The sequence below is a fragment of the Mercenaria mercenaria genome, chromosome 7, assembly GCF_021730395.1.
Source record: "Mercenaria mercenaria strain notata chromosome 7, MADL_Memer_1, whole genome shotgun sequence".
NCBI lineage: Eukaryota > Metazoa > Mollusca > Bivalvia > Venerida > Veneridae > Mercenaria > Mercenaria mercenaria.
In genome coordinates, this window is record NC_069367.1 from 48,113,321 (window position 1) to 48,137,754 (window position 24,434).

General features: G+C 34.5%; 1 protein-coding gene across 1 annotated transcript in view; it reads left to right on the forward strand.

The window, feature by feature from the left end:
- Positions 1 to 22,910, forward strand: part of LOC123554245 (arylsulfatase J-like) — a 220,468-nt gene extending 197,558 nt beyond the window's left edge. The window contains exons 8-9 of the mRNA XM_045344239.2: positions 13,444 to 13,595; positions 20,117 to 22,910. Coding sequence (XP_045200174.2) covers positions 13,444 to 13,595; positions 20,117 to 20,343 — 379 coding nt within the window. The 3' untranslated portion in view covers positions 20,344 to 22,910. The remainder of the gene's footprint in view (positions 1 to 13,443; positions 13,596 to 20,116) is intronic.
- Positions 22,911 to 24,434: the final 1,524 nt, after the last annotated feature.

Genomic DNA, 24,434 nt, shown 5'->3' on the forward strand with positions numbered 1-24,434 from the left:
GCTCTATTATATGGCATCATATGGACTTGTAAGTAGCTTAAATGTAAAGCTAAGTCATACGCGAACATTCTCATATATTGTATAGGTAGATACGTATTACCGCCTGGGTGTATAAAAAGTGTTAACGCATGATTTAGCTATACATTATTTTGATTCTAATATCCCCTTAATCAAAAACAGTAGATAAAATATATTATTATACCTCTCTTTTACCTGCAATGATAACATCCCATTAACAGAGAAAGAGATATGTTGCCTATCAAAAACATGTTCAACCTTTTTGATACGTGACCAAGCGAAAGTGACTGTCAGGTCATGTGACCGCGCTGATATTTTGAATGTCATATAAGGGCAACTAACTGCTTCAATTTTTTAGCTATGTGACTGCCTCCCTTCTACACATATAGAAGTGACGTCACTATTCAATTTGTACACAGGTGATTACCGCGCTAAAGATGGATCTGTTGAATTGATAGAGGATATTTGTTTGTTTCAGTGAAATATCAATTTTATTTCACAAGTGAGCATCAAAAACTGATATTTTCAACAGTGGCGTAGCTACGAGTGAAAATGACTTTTTCTGGTGATCACGAGTGAAATAAAATTGATATTTCACTGACATAAACAAAATTTCTTTTTATTTCATGTGTAAAACTCTACTTTTGTTGCGTAATTTATAAAATGTCGAAAATCGCAAGAAAGATCAACAGAAAGCATAACACAAATGACGTCATTTTAACGACGTCATCTTCATTATAGTCCCCGGTATTCACAAAGCTCGGTATACAATTTGACTTCAATCGCGACGGAGGACCGGAACTAGTTCGGCAAAAACAGTGACAAATAAAAATGATAATCTACTGTTTCAAAACTGTGTATTATCACTTTTATTTCACTGAGAAAACTCTATAATTCACCGGAAAACATAAAATAAAATGAATTAAAATCATTTTTAAACATTTTAAGTTCGGTATAATAAAGTAAATATCATATGGCAGCATGTGTGACACTGATATTGTCGACCATCGAAACAGAAAACATTGACGTCACCGCACGTTAATGTGACGTCATTCTAGCGTAAGTGTGTTTTATCAGAGAAATGCATATTAGAATTAGAATATAAATGTATCAGTCAAAGTTGGACCAGAAAATATAGTCCTTAGTGGTCAGGAATACGAAAGAAATGTATGCTGTTACAATATTAGTTCACAAATTCGTAGCAATACTATAACACAGGCAGATAAAATGTTCAATTGAAAAGCACTAAATGACTGAGGAAGGGGACGTACACTGAATAATGACGCGAATAAGAAAGGTCGTAGGGATAAAAAGAGATGTATTCTCGAAGCGGCGCACTTGTCATATCTACGAATTACGCTTTAACCACTTCTGTGCCAAGGGCCGATTTTGTTTACTAGGCTGAGTGCCAAAGGCCGATTTGGGCCGATCTGAACTGAACATTTATGCTGTTCTGTTGATGTAGGTGTAATTATTTTCTAAGCAGGAAGACATACTATTGTTCCTATGGAAATGAAAACATCACGATCTTACTGGCATATCATGACGTCATTTTCGAGTTGACGTCATTTTAAAGACGTTAACGTAACAACAATTCCCGCCGAAATAATATATACATATCCGATGGTTATTGCGTTATAAGACTGACCGAAGAAACGTGATAAAATGACTATGACGAACGTTTTTCGACGATCATATAACAGAAAAAAAAATTATAAGATATTCCTTACTTCATTCAATCGAAAAACGTAGAGCAAATTACAAAATATGTTCATAAATAATTATCCAGTCTTGCATACCATTTAAAAAATGGGATATTACCCAATTAAAAGTCGAACAAAGTTCTTTTTAAATTAAAATATACGATAAGCACTGTCGGACTAGTGAGAGAATACAGGCAGGTACGTTTTAAGAAACAAAGTAGAAGCATTAATATTTTACTGAAAATGTTCTTTTAACGCTCTGTGTGAGAAAATTCCCAAACTGTCGGGCACTGCCTTTGAAATGTCTCAGTTATACTTTGTGAACAAACTTGAAATATATACTGGTTCGAGTATCCTTTATAAAATCTTGAATCATTTTATAGACATAAAGATAAATGTTATTATGAAATAAAGTGATAACTTCGTATGATTTTGTTGTTATGGTTACCAGTGTCTTCAGCTTAACTAATGTTTACATTAATAAAGATTTAGAAAATTTTTACAGTAAGACCCTATAGCATTGCATTTTGAGGCATTTTTGGACGCTGACTTCTAATCAATTGTCCTTCACTGTTGCGGGTTCGAAACCTCACTTAGGGTGTTGAATTATTTTATGTGGGGAAGCCATCCAACTGGCTAACGGAAGGTCAACGGTTCTACCCAGATGACCGTCCGTGCCTACAATAATGCATGAAAGGGCATCTTTTTTTTCTTTTTTTCAACCATGAAAAAGCTAGAGAGTCGCCACTCATGGTATAAACAAGTGTGCGAATGTTTGGGACATTCCTCGTACGAGACCAACGTGAAAAAAATACACTAAGTAATCTATGAAAAATTAAGATATCATTATCATTGCATGTGTTGAAAAACGAATTCAAACAACGCATACAACGCGCACTAAAGCGCAGACAAACAAACAACAAAAAATTAAATAGAAATAAATTCTACTTAATATTGGTAACCAGATTTTACTTCAAATATCGAAATGAAAAAAAGAAAAAAAACAAAAAAACTTTTAAACTACAATTTGTTTAGGCATTGGATACTATTAGGAAAATTAGGTTGATATTTTCAAACTTTTATCTTTTAAAAATGTAATATACTTGCGATTCACTTCCCTTCTAAGGCTCTTTTTGAACGTATACATTTTCAGACTATGATTATTTACATTTGCACACGTGATTCCATAGCAGAAGGAAACTTGTACTCACTTTGCCGAGTAAAGAGTAAGAAAGTAGTTCTTTTGACTAACATTATAGTGTTTATTTCTAAAAGTAGAGAAGTCACACATGTACGCAACGCAATGCTTTTTCTTGCATGCTTGACAGGATTTTCCTGTGTTGTGTCGGTGCTGGAAAAACTCTGTTTGCATACCAGACATGATTGTCGGTGCTAGAAAAACTCGTCTTACTCCTTGGAGTTTAAGAAGACTCACGTGCTGCAATTTTTGAATGAATGCGTAAATTCATACGCTACTATAAATAGTGCTTAAAAGAAAAACAGTCGTTTTCTTTAATTTCTGCTAGTAACTGAATAATACTTTATGCGGGAAGGAGACCTACATATATTGCTCTCAGAACCTCGTGAACGCTTAAGGATGTACTAGCGTTTTATTTTCAGGATATACGCCATTTTGAAAAATGTTTCTTCGAATACTGCTTTCTAACAAAAGTTTTGCCAAAAATTAATGCTAAATAATTAAAATATGGCTTATAATGTACAATTTAACCAAATATAGTATGCTTTTTGCGAAAAAAATATTTTCACCCTTATTTTTGGCTGGCATTTACCTAAAATTGACGTAATATTTACAATGGGGTAGGGATAGGTAATTTCAAATATCTATTAAAGTAGATCAGATTTGGTTTTGATATTTTTCTGACTGATACATATAATGTTAAGCTATAAAAAAATAAAAGTTTTCAAGATAGCACTTTATATTATCTAGAAAATATAAATTAAAACTAAAAGAACAAACAACATAAAAATTCACCACTTTAAACAGTTTTTTCTTAATTAATTTCTTAGATGCACGGTGACCCCAAATTTTTTTCTTTCTTCTATTTTGAAGCATTTTTGTGCGTCATTAATGCTGCAAGATATTTTGAAAATCTTAACGTCATAATTTATTTGTATAAATACGTTTTTTATTTTTTCCATTGAAAATAAAGTGGGTGGGGTAATCATGTCAACATGTAAAAATTAAAGAGATTTATTAGTGACATTTATGCTTATATAATACTGACATCACCATATATTCATATTAACCTGTAAGACCTGAAATCCCTATAAGATTAAGTAGGATATTATATGTTTTATAAAGTACCAACTTTTTTTCAATTTTACAAAATTTCAGAAATGCGTAAACAGTGGGTGAAGAAAATACCCTATAAAATTAAAACGAGTTCGGTGACCTATGTTTTTTCTGCTCTTGTTTGTCTTAGAAACTAATGTTCTTCAAGCTCATAGGGTATGAAAAATTCTTAACGTTAGAAAAAATTCGCTCGTACATCCTTAAACTGTTACCCGATAGTCAGATATTTCCATTCGCATTTTCAACCGGGCCCCATTACCACAAAACACTTTCCCGAGGGTCAGATACTTCCATTCGCATCTTCATCTGGGACTCATTACTGCAAAACAGTTACCCTAAAGCTACATATTTCCCTTCCACACCTTCAACCAGTGAAAGATTATGATAATAAAAATGCTCGAATGTTTATAGAGAAATACTTCGTGTATGTATGCAAAACCTTCTGAAAGGATACGACAGTGTCTACACAAAGGTATTCTTGTATGAGATCAACTTAGAAATGCTACATACCCAATATCAAAGGCCTAGGCTTTGAACTTTCAGAATAGAAGATTTTCCACTTATATATATGTCTATTTAAATTTGGGAACCCTAGGGCTGGGCCTCTTTTCGCCGCAGGGGCATAATTTGAAAATTTTTGGTAGAGGAACACTGGGAAAGGCAAAATACCAAATATCAAAAGCCTATGCCATGCAGTTTCAGGCAAGAAGATTTTTAAAGTTTTTTCCTTTTTAAGTCTATGTAAAATTTGAGACGCCCCGGGGCAGGGCCTCTTTTCACCCCAGGGACATAATTTGAACAATTTTGGTAGAGGACCACAAGGCAATGCTACATACCAAACATCAAAGGCCTGGGTTATGTGGTTTTAGACAAGAAGATTTTTAAATGTTTTTCCTATATAAGTAGATGTAAAACTTGTGACCCCTGGGGCGGGGCCTCTTTATAATCCATGGGCACAATTTGAACAATCTTATTAGAGGACCATTAGATGATGTCACATGCCAAATATCAAGGCTCTATGACTTGTGGTTTTGGAGAAGAATATTTTTTTAATGTTTTTCCTTTCGGTTGCCATGGCAACCAGAGTTCTCCATGGAATTCAATTCTTTGAACAATTTTGAAAGTGAGCCACCCAAGGATCATTTCTGCGAAGTTTGGTTTAATTCTGCCTAGTGGTTTTCAAGAAGAAGATTTTGTAGAAAATGTTGACGGACGGACGACGCACGACGCACGACGGACGACGGACATTGATCGGTCACAAAAGCTCACCATGAGCCTTTGGCTCAGGTGAACTAAAAATTGGTCACATTAGAGGTGTACACAGCACATCTACGGTAATATACAAAACAGAACAGATCTGTAAGATTTCAACCAGTAAATCTATACACCATGTCTTTGATTTGCTGTAATTTTTTTCTATTTTTACTATCGGTTTCTTTCCATTTTTACTATAGGTCAGACATTTATCATCATATCTTATGTATTTGTAATTAAGTAACACATTTCAAAAACAATCACCGAAGCTCTTAATGCGATATTTGCACTATTTTATTCTGAAAATTCAGCATGCTATTTTTGTTTCGATTCTTATTATTTTTGGCCTTGCTTCTACACTCTCACTTCCTGTTAAAAAAATTGAAAACGAATCTGAACGTAACAATTTACACATCTGACACTGGTTTCAGACAGGATGCCCTTGATAACACTGTGAAAACAAAGCTAGTATCTTGGAACTGAAACATCAGTCGATCAGATGTTTTACGAATTAAAATATATAAAAAAAGATTTAAAAACATCAGAAAGGTTACTTTAGATTTTTTAAATAGCAACATAAATGCACATTAATTGAAATATTAAATATATATACCGATTTACCTTTCGATATTTTCATTATTACTGACAAATGATGGTTCGGCTGATCAAAATGATGAAATATGTAAATTGTTGTTTTTTTGTTTGGGTTTAAGGTTTAGGTGTATATCACCAAAACACAGAAATATTTTATAAACGAATAACATCGTTACCAATATTTTACTTAACCATTACATGTTCTGCCGTACTGTCCCGTACTGAAAATATTCTGAAAAAGTTGTCCCCCTTTGAAAATGAATGCCATTTGTAAAGAAATAAATGTAAACAATTGCTGAAAACTGTGTTCCACTTCATTATGTAAAATTTCAACACTCGCATGCGATTGCAAATGAATCAAAACTAACATGTGTAACAGTTCTTTGAAAATGGTGGGTTTTTGAAGGCGTTTGACTGCCCGGAAGTGGTTCCCATTTAGGAAGTCTTTTTTTCGGAATTCAATGTTCATTTTAGTACACTGACACTTGTTGTGTTGTTTTTGTAATGATAGCGTGTATATTACTTATATTACTCTACAAAACAAGTGTCAGTATACTGATATAAGCATTGAATTCCGAAAAAAAGAACTGTTTAAACAGGCCCCACTTCCAGACAGTCAAGCGCTTTTAAAAACTCACCATTTTCAAGGAACTGTTACACATGTTTGTTTTGATGCATTTGTAATAGCGTGCGAGTGTTGAAATTTCACATAACTAGGTGAAACACAGTTTTCAGCGATTGTTTATTTTTATTTCTTTACAAATGGCATTCATTTTCAAAGGGGGACAACTTTTTCAGAATATTTTCAGTACGGAACAGTACGGCAGAACATGTAATGGTCAGGTAAAATATTGGTAACGATGTTGTTCGTTTATAAAATATTTCTGTGTTTTGGTGATATACTCCTAAACCTTAACGCCGTTTTTCAAGAGGATTTCCGTTATGTAACGGCGGGCAGTTAACCTAGCCAGCGTTCCTGGATTCTGTACCAGTACAAACCTGTTCTCCGAATGTAAATGCCAACTTCCCCACATGAATCAGAGGTGAAGAACGGGTGATTTCAGACACAATGTCTTTTGTCAAATCGTCACGGAGAACATACGCCCCACCTGAGGATCGAACTCACGACCCCGCGATCCGTAGACCGACGCTCTCCCTATCGAGCTAAGTCGGTGGTTAGTTCGATAGTAACTTAGAGATATACAATGCGTAAAAGTAACTTCCTGCAGGATGAGAAGAGCATGAAGAAGAGATTCAAAACGATGGATTTATAATATTAAACACATTCTGCTGACTGAATATGTCAGGCTTAGACGTCTATAGCTTTTGAAGTGAGACTATTATGGGGTTTATTCATTTTTTTTTAAATAATGGTAAGAAGTTATTTTTTATATAAGGGTAGTTCATTCTAGTATTCCGCACTGAATTTAATTGACAATATATTTATTTTTACACGTTTAAGGCTACAGTAGCGTTAGGTCACATTTGTTTCATATTATATCATCAGTAGATTCCTTCGTGATACATTCAATTTGATACATTTCCTCAACCCGGTTCTATCACCAACCAATCACTCGGAAATCTAAAGGTGTTGTAACAGGAAAATGAAACATTCTTTACCCCTATACTCACAGTCATAAAAATCATACTAATAACATTAAATATACTTCCAAATTCACTGACAATTATTAAGTCTTTTTGAAGTTCTGCCATCTATAGAACCAACATAAACAAATAGTTACAACATTGTAATTATTGAAAACATTTGAAGAGCGGTTCAAGTTCTCATAATAGCCCAATGTTAATGTGCAAAAAACTATTTTAGCTGACTCAAAAATATGAAGAGTACTATTTTTATGCTATTGGAATGAAAAAAAAACACCATAACATTTGCAGTTATCTAATATCTACATCTAAACTTTGATATCGCTTAATTGTTGTACATTGATGGTATTTCAAAATGCCGACAGATGCCTGAAATTACTACAGCACATGCGTAAACCACTGGAATAGAGTTCTAACTGACAGCATAGAGTATTTTAGATAAGTCTTGAGAGAAATTTCACATTTCATACTATCTCACAAACAGACTTAATCAAACCGAGTTTGATATTTTACGTCCTTGAGTTCTATGCTTCCGAAGGAATCTTTAGATCTGTCAACAAATAGTACAGTCAAACTATATTCACTAGAGCTCGACTGGACAAGCAAAATGTGTTCGAGGTATCAGTAGTACAAGCCAACGTGAACTATACATTACATAGACCTGTCGAGTTCGAGCCAAGAGTAGTAAACGAATAATCCGAATTCGAGCAAATGAAGTTTGGCTGTACCAGTCTTTATAAAATACGCGCCATAGATTTAACTACCTGTACTGTTCATACAGACAATCCTACAGACAATCAACCAGCCTTTTTGGAAATTGTTAGCCTGAAACGGAAGTTTCAGAAACATGAAAAAGATAAATGCACAAAGTATCAGAGCGTACGAAAAGTTCGCTCATTCTATAGAAATGACTTTAATCGTTTTGAATTTTGCCCAAATGCAATAAATCAACACGAAGTAATATATTTTACTTCTCAAATTCATAATTATCACCGAAAACTTACAAGTTTATATTGAAAGGTAGCAAAAATGGCGAAAAGTTGACGTTTATAATGAAAATGCACTTATTGACCTTTGACCTTGTGCTGTGATCTTATTATGACCCCTAGAAGGCGACAGCTTCCCAGAAACGTTTCCAAATTTTATAAAGTTAACAATGAACATGGCTGTCGGGCATTAACAAAAAATGCCATCAAAGGCAATTTCTAGGCCTCTTTTCTGGATATATAGGCAGACTACTAGTATTTTCGGCTTTCTTTTTGCCTTTCTTATTTAAACAGGACACAATAGGAATCAATAAAGGTTAGCAGTTTTGTTCCTTCATTTTTTTAAAGCTAACGGAACATTCGTTTTTTTAAAGACCGACGAGATTTTTTTTGTAGTGAAGTTTGCCAAAATCCTGGTTAATCTTGTCGTTCACGCGACCAGCAAATCCCGTTGGGAGGGAAACAAATTGAACTTAAGAGAATGGGCGTATTCGACGGCTATACCTCCAGAGTTTCAAGTGGGCCGATGGTCTCTTGGTAACACGCTTGACTGTCATCCAGAGGTCCGGTGTTCGAATCCCGGTCCAAGCACTGGAATTTTCTGAGATAATCTTGAGTGTCTCCCACTTAACTAAGAAGCCTGTACTGGTTCTTCCCAGGAATGTAGGCTTTGCGTGTATCGTTGCTATACACCGGGCACGTTAAAGAACCAGACTATCTATCTTCACAAAGAGCTAGGCTAAGTTCTAGAACTAATTTCTCTCCATCTGTTCTGGGGGCTTTATCTCACTCTGTCCCTCTGGTCAGATGGCTCTGTGTCTGTTCTAGTAGAGGATGAATTTCGCGCCCTGTGTTGCTGCGTTTGCTAAAGCACCTTTGAACGTGTTTATCATGAAAAGGACGTTATATAAATCTGGTATAATAATTATAATAGAGCTTATTTTTCATTTCTCTTTTAAATTAACAGATATCGGAGCAAAAAACACAGCAGTCATCGTCGTCTGAATAGTTATGGAAATATTATGTACTATTATGCAAGCAATTATAATTAACACACGTACCGCTGTGAAATACAGTTAAAAAGAGGAAAATGTGTTCCTTAAATAGACCAGTAGATGATGGATTAGTTCAAGATTAGTTCAAGATGGCGGTATTTGGTATTGAAATAGGAACAAAATTTGTACATTCATTAGTAATAAAATATTCTTATATCAAATTACAGGAAAAGTAGGTCTTACTTAATGTGCTACTCCGTTTCTACTTGAAAAAAAAAGCCGTGGTGACTAACCTGGTATCTGCATATCTTCCAAATAAAATCAGGCGTTAATATTCCGCATGCCATTTTATTACAAATGCATAAAAGCCACAATTTCTAGAGTTTAATCACAACGAATGAAAATTATGACGGCAAATATTGGCTGTTTGAAGTCGCTTAAATAAAAAAGATACTCGAAATCACCTACTTTGAAGATACAAGCTATTGATTTGACAAGGTTACTGTCACGTAACGTCATAAGTTTCTGCTGTAATTATTAATTATGTTAACATTATTTAACAATTTAGTGTCAAATCAGAGGCAGGTTTACGTAATTATCCATAATTGTGTAAAACAAACACATTTGCTTGTTGTTGATGTTGTTATACACCAAGTTCCGTTTCTGGATAGACATGAGAACATTAGATTCTTATGACATACTACACACTTTACAGATCTCCTGGTATCATGCGATCGAGTTATCTTTTAATATGCAAAAATGTTTTCCGCCCGGAAAAAATATCCAGCACGCCAAAATATGGGAAAAATATCCGATTGGATTTTAAAAAATTCCAATCGGACGCCATATATCCGATTGGAAATTGGAAAAATCCAATAGGACAAATATTTTAAATCATCTTTTTTGTACATAAGTAAATAAAGAAAAATGCATAACTATATCAATAATTGCTCCTCATTGGCCCCTAAATTACCATCCAAGCTTAAATTGAAGTTTCTAAGTCACTTTGAAATGGTAGTGAAGTTTGCCAAAATCCCGGTTTTGTAAAGATATCCTGGTGGCTGTTATACTTCGAAATTGAATGAAGCTGCATCTGAACAGTAGCAGTATATTTCTTATTCCGGCTAATTATATATTTATTATGATCTTCTGTAACCTAGAAGTTGCTAGGGTTCCTTCAATTAGTACATGCAGGATTTGAATAACTTTCTCATACGTTGTATTAGGGTTCTGTGTATTACAATAAAAGATAAATCAATATATATCACAAACCGATTTGAAATGAAAAGTAATACAAATATAAAAATTGAAAATTTGATATTTTTTAAGTAAACATTTTAATTTTAGAGGTTTGATTAAGTACAATTACTTTAATATCTCTTATCAATTAACTGCTCGACACAGCAAAAAAGCCAAACAAAAAAGCACGGTACTTTTTTTTTCGTACACACCTGCATTCTTTTAATACTGAAACTCTGAAAGGGTTTAAATAGTTAGGAACTCATCTGAATTCTTCTCAGGAAATAAAACATGTTTTCATATAAAAATTGGCATTGAAAAGGCGTAAATGTACTTTTTTGTATTTTACAAAGATTAGTCTTTTTTCCCTTAATATTCATGCCAGATTTATTAACAGTACAACTTGTATTATCAATTTCACATGCAGTTATGGCTTCATTTAAAAATACAGCATTTGTTTTTCATTTGTTTTGATAAAGCATTAGCAATTCTGTGAACTGTACGGAATTAGTATTCTATTTCCAGACGTACTGCATTTGTGTATATTTAGACACCAATCTCACGCAAATGAGATAAATAATGATGTTTCATTGTAGATTATTAATGCAAAATAGGTCACATCAGACGGTATTTTACAAGTGATGCCACAAAGACCCTTGTCAAAAGCCTAGATACATCATGGTTAGACTCCTGTAATCATATATACTAAACCACATTTATATAGCACTCTTTTCATGCACATGTACATGTTCAAAAGTGCTGCAAACAATACAAACAAATATGCTTACCACACAAACAATCAAATGCATTTCACATTATATTTACCCTAGGATAAAATACTTTTCTACGCTGTGTTATGAAATTGGCCAGTTTACGAAATGTTGTACAAAGGTTTTTAGCAGCCTTTTTAAAGCATTCAGCAAGTGAGGTTCCCTGATCTTGACGGGAAGGGAGTTCCAAAGATTCGAAGGAGTGAACGAAAAGCTGCGATTGACATACATCAAGGTTTTAGTTTTTTTCATAACCATTGACAGCGTGTCTTGTGATCTTAGGTTTATACCCTTCTATCATATCCCTTATATAGGCAGGGGACTATTGGAATAGAGCCTTAAAGGTGTGGGTCAGAACCTTGTTCTGCACCGGGTATTTCACTGGCAACCGACGGAGCTCCTTCAGAACCGGTGTTATAAGATTGCAACGGGGCGCTTAAGTGATAACGCGTGCTGTCGTGTTCTGAACATTTCGCAGCTTATTAAGTGTGCTTTTGGAATACCACTTACTGAAAAAAAAGCATTACAGGAGTCTAACAATGATGTATCTAGGCTTTTGACAAGGGTCTTTGTGGCATCACTGGTAAAATACCGTCTGATGTGACCTATTTTGCATAGTTGTGCATATCCAGGCACACAGAGCTCATCTGGGGTTCCATATCCATACTGTTAAAATCAGCACCAAGATTCCTAACACATTTTGTCACCGACCTTCACTGAAACGTCCTCAATGTACTTGGAGTTATGCATTGATATGAATAACATTACCTCCGTTTGATCAGCATTGAGCTTCACCATGTTGCAATGCATCCACGGGACTATTTAAGCCAGACAACTCCCAATGCAACGCAAAGTCTCACTTCTAACCACAGATTCTGTCGGCTTAAAGGCAGAGTATACTTGAGAGTCATCCGCTTAGAAATCATGAAGAAGTCCATGACGTCTGTATATGGCATCAATGGATTTAGTGTACATGATTATCTCATTTGCATGGTATTTTGAACTATTTCTATACCAATAAAATGCTGTACAGAAATAAACTTAATTTTAATGCTTTGTCTGTCTCTATTTCAATGTTTGAAGTATACTATTTAAGGTGAACTTAATAAAATACTTAACAGGAAAAACAAACTTTGAAACAAAAGAAAAAACTAGCACTTCATTAGATTTAAATTCATCATTTGAATTTGTCATGATTACCCGAGTAACGGTATTTAAACAATAATACGAAAGTTCGGTCAACAATTTAGTTCTGACCTGAAGATTGGTAGAGTAAATATATATACATATCTTTACATTGCATGAAACTTTCAGCAAACGTGTTCAGTCGTACGACTGATAACTAGTTGAATATCGGTCTCGTGACGCAAAGTAAACTTGTCCAATATTGTATGCAAATGTCCTAAATTAGATGCATATCTTTAGCTTAGGCAAAATGTAAGTATTCATTTATTTTACGTCTTTCGTTCTTTTTTTATGATAAATAAAAGACCAAAATTCGTAACTGCCCATTGCAACTTCATTTAAATATCGCATTTCTTCACAATAGTGACACAGACTATGCAGCAAAAGGCTGGTATTGCTAAATGCGGGTGTGGAAAAGCATAGTCGACAGCTATCATATGTACACTTTAAATTGTTTTTTCAAGATGTAACTTCTATGTATTATTGAAACTTGCTGCATATAAAATGACTATGATATCATAATTTAGTATAAGATATAGGAATATGTAACCAATAGCTATCTTTCTTTGTCATCGATTTACGTAATAAAGTTGTCTCAAATATATTTTACAGCCAGTTGAATTGTAGATATGGTATGTCTAATCTGCTGAAAAAATATTCATGATATATTGCCAAAAAAAAAACAAACACGTTCAAGTAAATACTGAGATGATTTAAAGAATTCACCGTTTGTAAAACATCGTGTCACAATTCAGCCAAACAAGAAATTTCTATTACCAGGTATGGTATGCCGAGTCCCCGTTCAGAAATTCTCCATGAAATCCTGCCTGAACACAGTGATAGTGTCGACCCAGTATATGATAATGTATTGAATTCAACCAGAAGATCGTCGATCAGAATTGGAGAATGGAAACTTATGACGGGAGACATATGTAAGTAGTATGTATATGAGTTAAACGTGTACATTCATTGTTTACTATCATATATACGGAACGCCAAAAGTTTAGCAAGTTTATAAGTGCTGGCTAATTTGTCTTAATTATTTTTATTCAAAGGCGGCATACCTGATAAACAATCTGTTCCAAGTAATTTTACAGAAAATCACATAAACAAATCATAAATTATTGTAATCCAGTTGTTCGAGGAACATATGGGTCCAAAAAAAGAGTGTTTTGGTTTTGTCAGTATCTGGTATGACCGCCAGACCTATCAATAACAGCAATGCATCGTTTCCGCATACTGCAAATTAGCTTTCCGATGGTTCGTAAGGATATTCTGTCCCATTCCTCACGCAAAGCTCTGTCTATGTCATTCACTGTGATGACGTCATCTCGGTCTCTGACCTTACGCCCAAGGTGATCCCATAGGTGTTCAATGGGAGACAAATCGGGAGATCTAGACGGCCATTCAAAGACGTTAACATTATGTTGACGTAAAACGTTCTGGGTGTGCCTAGCTGTGTGCGGACGGGCGTTATCTTGCTGGAAAATGCTCGCATTTCCTTGTTGCAGATATGGGGTGGCTACCGGTTCAAGGATTCCACCACAATATCTCACTGATGTGAGGTTACCAGGCACAGTTACAAGTTCGGTCTTTCCCCGATGGCTAATCCTTCCCCACACCATCACACTCCCGCCCCCAAAACGGTCTCGCTCAATAACGTTGGTGTTGTCATAACGTTCACCCCTCCGTCTCCAAACGCGAATTCTTCCGTCAGCGAAAGAGAGCTTAAATCGCGATTCATCTGTAAAAAGCACTTCATTCCAGTGTCTGTGTCTCCAATTACGATGTGCACGCGCCCAAGTAGCACGAGCTTGGCGGTGGCGGTCCCTTAACGGCACTCAAACGTAAGGTCGGTGACCTCTAAGCCGTGCCGATCAAAGCCTTCTACGGACAGTAGATTCGGAAATCCGTGTTCCGGTTGTTATGCGCAAACGTCGAGCTAAAACCCTACTGCACATAAATCGGTTACACCGTGATGACGTCACGATCAAGCGATCCTCCCTAGGCGTCGTTTTCCGCGGCCTACCCGAACGCGGCCTATCGTTGATGCTTCTTGTCTGCTCGAATCTTGTCTTTAGACGTCCAATAGTCGATTCATGTACGTTAAAGTGATGGGCAACCTCTCTTGCGTTCATTCCAGCCGTTATCATCCCAATTGCCATATTACGCTGATCTAACGTCATTCCAGGGCGACGTCCCATGGCTAAAACCTAAACTTTATGAATGTTTTTCGGATGTGGTATACATGCAGTACTACAATGTAATTTTCAGTACTTTATATCGGGTGGATATACCTGTGCACGTGTTACCCATGCAAATCGCATTTTTTCGGCGATTACAAACGCATTAGAGCATACAAAATAGCTCAAAATCTACTGTCAATATCCATTACCGTATTCCAAAACTAAAAATATATTTCGGTAGTCAAAATTGATAAAAATATGACATATGATAAAAATTTGCTTAACTTTTGGCTTTCAGTATATCAAGACGGTTTACATAAAGGAGTCCAGTCATAAAACCATGTATCATATTCAAGCTCGCTCATCAGAAGAGTGAAGCACCTATTATCAACGTTCGAGCGAACGAAGTTTGTATTTTAGATAGCAAAATATGTCAATAAACATAGTAATATTTTATGCAGAAGGTCAATGATGCTTAAACATAAATACATCAATAATGAATCAGTATTCTAAGATGAATTACAATACTTTCATCTTCACAGCGATATGTTGACGTCACGTTGACGTGATATTTAACGCCATGTACGCATCGAGAAATAGCGCTTTCAAAATTGATCAAAAACTTATAAAAAAAATACTTAAAACTGTGTTTAAAAAGAAATTCCAATAGCATAACAGTCTTAATTAATTTACATATGAACGGAGTTGGTTATGAGCTGTGCAGAATATTTTACATTATTTGCGCACTAATGGAACTATTCCTCAAGACGTATTACCATTTTTACTACTTTTAGGCGCCATACCATTGCCTATTAACAGTTCTGTCATACTTTATCTTAATTATACAATAAAAGATATACCGGTATTAGAATCAAAATAAGTTATAGCAAAACCGCGTTTGAACACTATTCATACACTCGGGCGGTTATACGCCGTACGAAATAATTTCACTCAGGTTGCGCCCTCACGAAATTATTACACCCGGTGTATAACCGCCTATCGTGTATAAGCAGTGTTAAAACACGGTTTTGCTATAAATTATATCTTAAACGTGTGCATTAGTCGATAATTATATCCAAGCATAAAGTAAATCTTGTGCAATTTATTCTTTTTCTAAAGTCAATGAAACAATAATGATAAAGTTCCACGTGTTTTTGACATAAAATGTGTATGAATAATATCAAATGTAACTTATATCAGGGGCCTCCGTGGCCGAGTGGTTAAGGTCGCTGACTTCAAATCACTTGCCCCTCATCGATGTGGGTCCGAGCCTCACTCGGGGCGTTGAATTCATCATGTGAGGAAGCCATCCAGCTGGCTAACGGAAGGCCGGTGGTTCTACCCAGGTGCCCGCTCGTGATGAAATAATGCACGGAGGGACACCTGGGGTCTTCCTCCACCATCAAAGCTGGAAAGTCGCCATATGACCTAAAATGTGTCGGTGCGACGTTAAACCCTACCAAAAAAATCGTTTGTGTTTTTTATAATGATAAAATTAATATGGGTGTAACAGTTTGAATGTGAAGAATATTTTCTTTAAAAAAATATTACTTAATAGATTTTGCATATGTATTAATTCTTTTTTTTTTAAATAAAAAGCAATATATATATATATATGTTATGCATGTTGATCTGTTTTCTTTTCCTTCTTATACTGTGGATAAATCTCATACTAGTTTTAAATAAATGTTATTATCTCCATTATATTTTATTTACACTTTTGTACATGTATACAGTGCAGAATGGTGATAATTGTTTGTTTTCAAATTCACACTTGGTTTTCAAAGCAATAAAATGTTATGTTAACACTCGTAATTAGCGCGACCAGACAAACTGGCGATCTACTCCGAAGGTGTTATATACGACGTTTACGGACAATGGCGAAGATAAAAATAAATGCAACTTAATTTACAATTATAGGGGACTTATGCACTAATGTTCAAGCAGGTTTGATTATTCTATCTGAAACATTCTGCAGAATATTAGTTAGGAATGCAGTTATTGTCATAATTACACAATAAATATGTATTTCTCTGTGTTCCCTTGCAATGTAATTACGGTATTATCAATAGATAAATGTTACTTTGTTATTAGGAAAGCCTTTCATTTCAGTCTAATATTAGCGCTAGACATGAATTAGCGCATGCCCGTTCCCGCTAATATCGCGAAAATTAGTACTTAGCTAATATTAATACACTTACAGTAGTAGATTTTTTACACCCTGTAATGTTCATACAGACGACAAAACAGATATTTAAAAAACATGTTAGCCTTAGTTTTAGAAGGCTAGCTTCTGTATAAAATTAACAAAATGTCAGAGCATACGAAAAGTTTAGCTAATTTTACTTACAATTTTACAAATTCATAATTATAACCGAAAAAGTTTATATTAACAAGAGGGCCATGATGTCCCTATATCGCTCACCTGAGTACTATTGCTCTTAATGATAATATCAAGTTTTGATATAGATCACATAGGCATACACATTAAATATCATCAGGATAAATATTTTCTTGTAACAGTCCCATTTGACATATGGGTCACGTACTAGTCAGGGCCAATCTCCATACCAAGTTTGAGCTTCCTAGGCTCAAATGCTTCGTTTTGTACTAGCATGACTATTCCTTATCCAGGAAGACTTAAATAACATTTAAATCAATCTCATTAGAAGTTGCTACGTATATTCATTTACATCAAATACAAAGGGAGGTAATTTTATCATAAATTCAGTCAATATGTATCTTCACTGATTGTCTAAGTCCATGTGATGGCATAAATGAAATTTCAGATAGATATTTTCTTTATTTACGGAGATATACCCATTTTAATTTGAAACAAAGGGAGGTAATTTAACATAAAATCAGTCCATAGTTCTCTACCCTGATTGTCTCAGTCCAACTTATGACAATAATGAAATTTCAAATGAGTCCAATAAGTACTTCCTGATATAAATCCATTCTGATTAAAATCAGGAGAGGTAATCCGATATAAATAACTCCAGAACCTATGACTGAATCTGACTGATTCATCTTGGAATCCAAGATTTATTGTTGTTGAAGATATTTCGCAAGTTTGTGTCAAATCAAAACATAAATGAAGTCTCTATATGGCTGCAAAAGCCAAAATAGCAAATTTTGGATCTTTAAGGGGTCATAACACTGGAATCCATAATGGGATCTGGCAAGTTTTCGAAAAGAATTGAGATATTATGCCAATGCAAGTTGTGTGCAAGTTTGATTAAAGTTGGTTGCAAAATGTTGTCTCTATCGTGTTCACAAGCAAAAAATAGTAAATTTTGGCCATTTAAGGAGCCATAAATCTGGAACCCATCCTCATGGGATCTGGCCAGTTTTCGAACGGAACCGAGATATTATTCCAATACAAGTTGTGTGCAAGTTTGATTAAAATTGATTGAAAACTGTGGTCTCTATCGTGTTCACAAGAAATTGTGAACTGACGATGGACGGACGACGGACAGGTGAGCTAAAAAGTAGCAAAAATTGCGAAAGTCTGACGTTTTTAACAAACATAAGCCTTTACAATCTCCTTTAGAAGGCGACAGCTCTCCTGAGACTTTTCCATTGTTTATAAATTTAATATTGAACATGGCTGCCTAGCATTAACAAAAAATGCCATCAAAGACAATTTCTAGGCCTCTTTTCTCGGATATATAGGCACACTTAAACGTTATTGTGCTGCGTCACTAGACATGCAACATTATAACCCTTTTAGTCACATTATGCTGACATCTGGACGACCAGTCCTAGCGCTGTCATCTAAATGTAAGCAATAAAGCTGCTAGCAGAGTTTTTCACGTTCATAGTACTACGAGGCACCACGACCTCTAACACCGAAAGCGAACGCTCAACCACTGGAGTACAAGGGGGTTACAAAATGAACGGGAAGCGCATGCGTACTAAATACGTGACAGAAATATACGTTTATATATAATACTAATTAAATCATGCAATGGTCTATATTTTTCTTTTAGTGCTCCCTGAATAGGGGGAGCATACAGTCGCCACATTGCCCGTCCCTCCGTCTGTCCGTGTGTCAAGCGTAAGTCAGGCAAAGCGTTACAGACGTCTTACCTCAGTTGATAATTCTTTGTACAGGAACTGGAGAAATTAAAAACTTTTTTTATCGAAAGAAATTATCCCATGTCCAATAATTGAAAAGTGTTTTGATAAAATAAAGCCAATGTCTATGGATGATGCACTAATTATAGTAAAACAATGGCATTTTCTTATAACATAATTCCTTTTGTATGTACATACAACCCATCTCTACCTAACATTGGGGAGCTTTTGAATAAGTACTGGAATTTATTACAACTTTCTAATAGGCAAGTGTTCAGTACCTTTCTAAATTCAAGCTATTGTTGTTACAAGAGACCTACTAGTTTAATGATATTCTGGTTCATTCTTCTTTTTACAAGACCTAGTAGGTATGACAAATTTCTAAATGTAATAGAGCTCGCTGCTCACATTGTTCAACTATAAATGAATCTAAATTTTTTACATCTTCTGCAATTTTGAAAAACTACAGTATTAGAAAGAGTTTTCAGCAGTCCAAAAATGTAATTTATGTTATCACATGTAAAAGGGTGTAATTTTCAGTATGTTGGACAGACCAACCAGATGTGCTCTAAACGCATGAATAGTCATCGTTTTGATATAAACCACGTCGTTGTTATGACGTCATGTTCCACATGACGTCATCAACGTTATTGCTTGTAAACATTATACCCCTGATGAAGGCATTGAAAGCCGAAACTAGTTGGAAATAAATTAAAAACCAGTTTGAAGTTGTTCTTCCATTTTCAATTGTATTATAAGCAAACGAGAGGACATTTGTTGGGTATTGAGAATAATAGAATAATAGGTAACGGTAAATTCTATTCATTCCTACAGCTTATGGGTTCATTCTGTCGCTATAACAAAAGAAATTCCTAATAAAAGTCCGTCGATAAGAACATCAAGTTTTGCAGGCGCATTTCTTCTTAAAACACAAACTCTGTGTCTGAAAAACCCATAATGCTACAATACAATCAGGGAGCATCCATAGGTGTTACCGATTGCTATGTTTGTTTTTCCTTTTTTGGTCGGGTACTCTGAAGAGGCTGTCACATTATACTTATATAAGTTATATTCAGAAGAAGCACAGTAAATATCTTAGTCACTCACTTTTGTCGTTATTTACATATAACTACTACAACAGCTTTTCTACTCTGCGTTTATAAATACCGAGTTGTTTTCTTTATCAGGTGATGATACAAATACTACGAGACAACCAGCCGCTCTCTATCTATACAATATACATAAGGATCCGAATGAAAACAACAACTTGTCTGTTTTTTTACCAAAAAGAGTGCAATATATGCTTCGAAGAATCGAATATTACAGGAAAGGCATGGTTCCATGTCCATATCCAGACATAGACCAGCGAGCGAATCCTAGAAATCGTAATGGATTTTGGGAACCATGGTTATAACGTGCACAATCTACATATATAATTTGTTGCGTCAAATAACGCCCCAGACGCAATCATAAAGTCATATAACATTTCTTCTAATGATACTTTAGTAAAGTGAAGTATAAAAAGTCAAAACAAATGATGCGAATATATTTATACAAATTAGAATTAACTGCAGTCCGATTCTCAGTCAAATAAATATTCAATATACTTACATCGAAAGAATAAACTAGAAACGTCCTTCCATAGTTACAGAACGATTTTACAAAGATTTTACAAAGTGTTGCATAACACAGAAAAGGATTGTGATTCCTCTTGTACAAATAGCATTTTTACGAAACGAATACTAGTAACATGAAATATTACTCTGGTTATAAATACATAAACAATGTTCGATGATACGTATCGTCAATAACTTTTCTTACAACAGAAACAAAGATCTGCTGTAATGAAATTTGTATACTAACAATATTTCACATAACTTGCAAGCTCTTAGAAATATCCTTAAAAGCCCATGTATTTCATTACATGTCTGTTCCTATATGTGCATAATTTCTGTCCGAATATACAGACTGATTTAAGCTTATTTACAAAAGCCCGCGAAAATAAACTTGACAAAATCAGGCCAACACCAAGGGTTTTATATAAAAAAAAACCAAAGTAAATAGGACGCAAAAAGCCTATCTTTCTTAATACTAGACCGATGTAAAACATATTTACATAAAATTGAAACATTTTGATGTCAAACACAATACCTTAGTCTAAAAAATGAAACCTGTCACTTTTCTCAGTAATAAGAAAAACGAAGAAAGACAAAGAAATGATGATGCAGTTATTTACTAGATATGTAAATAAAAATTGACTCGCGATAGTGTTACTTTGAGACAGCCGGGTTCATTCAAAATACAGAATATAGCAATGAGTGCTTTCAGTGGCCTCCAATTCACTTAGTGGGTTGTGACTTTTTTCCCGAAACAGGTGTTGGTTTAATGAACTTCAATTTATGTGAAGTCTTAGATGATGAATTTGACACTTTCGTTCTCTGGTATATAATACTTGATTAGGATAGTGAGACGTCTTGATTTTAAAGTAATACACTGTCGAGGTATGAAAACGCAACAAACATATGCCTGAAAATAGTTTTTACTAAAAAAAGCATCACCTTGAAATGTTTAACACATACGCATCTCGATACTCTGTTAATTCTACGGTCTGTTGTGCTGATTAAAGATGAACACATTGTGTATAGACTATAGAGATGTGTATCTGTTGAACATTTCAAGGTGATGCTTTTTGTAGTAAAATATATATTCAGGCATATGTTTGAAGCGTTTTCACATCTCGTCAGTGTAGATAAAAGAACCAAGGACTGGAGTGTTTTATACATTTAGAAGTGTTCATATGCGGAAAGTATTAACGTCATCAGCGTTTCGTAGACAGTAAACATTGTTTCAGCTATATATGAATTAAAGTTTCCTAGACATGTATTATTCCAGTTTAAAGGTTGTCAATATCGATTGGAGACAGATATAAAGTGATCTACCATTAAATGTATCGTCAGCGACAAGATGATTAGTTGATGCAATGTTATCGATTATCATTGATATAACCAAGCAAAGCAACAACAGGAGACCATGGTGAATCATTATAGAACTCCAGTTTTTACACAATACTAATCTGATTTTGCACTTTGTTGAACGACAGAATTACGTAAAATAAAAATGTTAAGATTGCAGCAAGTTATTTGTCAAACATCTGAAGATGTATTTAAACAAAACTCAACCGAGGACTTTTTCTTCACGGAATATAACTGAAGATAGTTATTTGGAACTGAGTAATCCTTTTAAATATCACAAAGACATGAGCGTCCTTCCAGCTTTGAGAAATGTATTACAATAGAGCGAGTACAAAGAAGTTTAGATGTACCTTCTCGTTAATCAGGTAGCTAAGGTAATCAAGTCCTAAAACTTTATTAGTTTGCAGTGCTGTCAAGGCTTCTTGAGATTTATAATTTATATTGTCAAGTTTATTAGCTACGTCAACAACGTCTGGCAGAGTTCTACCGGAAATAACTTTTGCACACTGACTACAGATAAAAGCATTTCATAAGATTAAGCTTTGTCTTCATAAAATGTTTACAGATAGATGATTTGTTTGTTTGCTTGTTAACTTGTTTGTTTTGGGTTTAACGCCCGTTTTCAATGTAACGTCGGACAGTTAACCAAACAGTGTCCCTAGATTCTATACCAATACAAACCTGTTCTCCGCTAATAACTGCCAAAGAGATGCCTTTTATAAAGTCCTCTCAGAGAATATTTGTCCCACCGAGGGATCAAACTCACAACCCAGCGGTCAGTAGATCAGGGCTCTCCCTATAGAGCTAAGCGGGTGGGCTGAGAGATGATTGAGAAAATTATTGAGAAGATCTTGGAAAATTTTCTTTTTCAGATGGTGATATTAAATTTCTTATGACTTTTCACTAGCCTTTGTTAAATAAAATTTATTTTTCGTGTTAAGATGATTATTCAACTTAGAACGATGATATTGTTTAGCTATTTGAAACATTAAAATAACTTCTTTCAGAGTTTTCTGAATTGTGCCTTTTGTGTTGGACATTGTATACGTTTAGCATACTATTATGTTTAGTTTCTTCTGCCACTTTAAAATGTACCTTTAAATCTTTAAATCGTTGAAATTGGTATTTCTTGATGGATTCCACTTTTTAAAGCCATCAAATACTTTTGTGATTATTGGAATGTATGTCGTGAGATTGTTTAAGATGATTTCATTAAAGTGAAGCCGTCAATAAGTTTTTACTTTGGATAACAACTAACATTATTATAAAGTATCAGTTTTACTGTACTTTGGTTATTTATATCATTAAATTAATTAATTTTGTGTTTAAACATGTAATTTCCCATTATGCTTTATTTAGTTATTATTTATTTTAAACAGATGACTCATTGTTTACTGTAAAGTCTGTCCTAGTTTAACACGTCATGCATGTCAATAAATATGTATATACTAGATTTTCTAAAAGGTTCCAGCAACAGCGTGTTAACATTATTTGAAAGTCTGTGTTATTCTGGCTTTTTCCAGATCTTGGTGATATATTAACATATTGTAGCAGTAACTTACCATGACAGGAAGCTGTCTGAACAAAGGGCAAACCCTAAGTTAAAGCTTATTGAAAAAAAAATTGCTGTATTTCTTAATAGCAAAATATTATCAGCTTGGACAGTTAACATTTTAGGAATAAGAATTAACATTGTGGATGAAAAATATAACTATGAAGAGAGGGTGAAGAGATAATTTTTATTCTTTGGATTTTCTGAGGAATTCGGAATTTTTACTGTTTAAAATTTGACCAGGATGCAAATAGCTTTCTTAGTAATAGGAAGCAACGTGACAAACTTGGCTCACATTTTCATATATAGTTATAATGGTGTTCCTCGATGCTCTTTTCTAGGTCCCATGCTGTTTAAATTTTCATCAACGACATCTTTAATTTTGGATATAAATGTGATCTTTATAATTATGCTGATGATAACACCCTCTGCAGTAACACACATATATGTACATAACATTAACGTTGTTAATTCATTATGAATCAGACAGTCAAGCTTTGATAAAATGGTTCTTAGACAACCACATGAAAGCCAGCCAAGACAAATTCCAGTCCAGGCAATTGCAATTGGTAAAAACCAAGGATCAAAACATATCTTTTATCTTAAATTAAAGTACTATTTCTTGTGATGAGGATGTTATACTGATAGGTGTAACCTTTGATTTCTCATCTAAAATTTGATACTCATACTTCTAACATCTGTAAAAAGGCTTAATGGCAATTAAATGTTTTAAAGAGAATTGGTAAACACTAAAGTAAACTGGGCAAATTAAATATCTATTACTCATCCATATTATTAAATTTTAATTGTAAACAAACACTTAAAAACTAGAAAAGGAAATAGCCTTACCTTTCATCTATGACGATTATAATCCAGACTCACTATCAAACCAATCTAAATCGTTCACTGTAAATCCAAAGTTTAAGCGCTTAAATAATTAATTCAAATGTTAACATCATGTTATCTGAGAAAGCGCCTAAA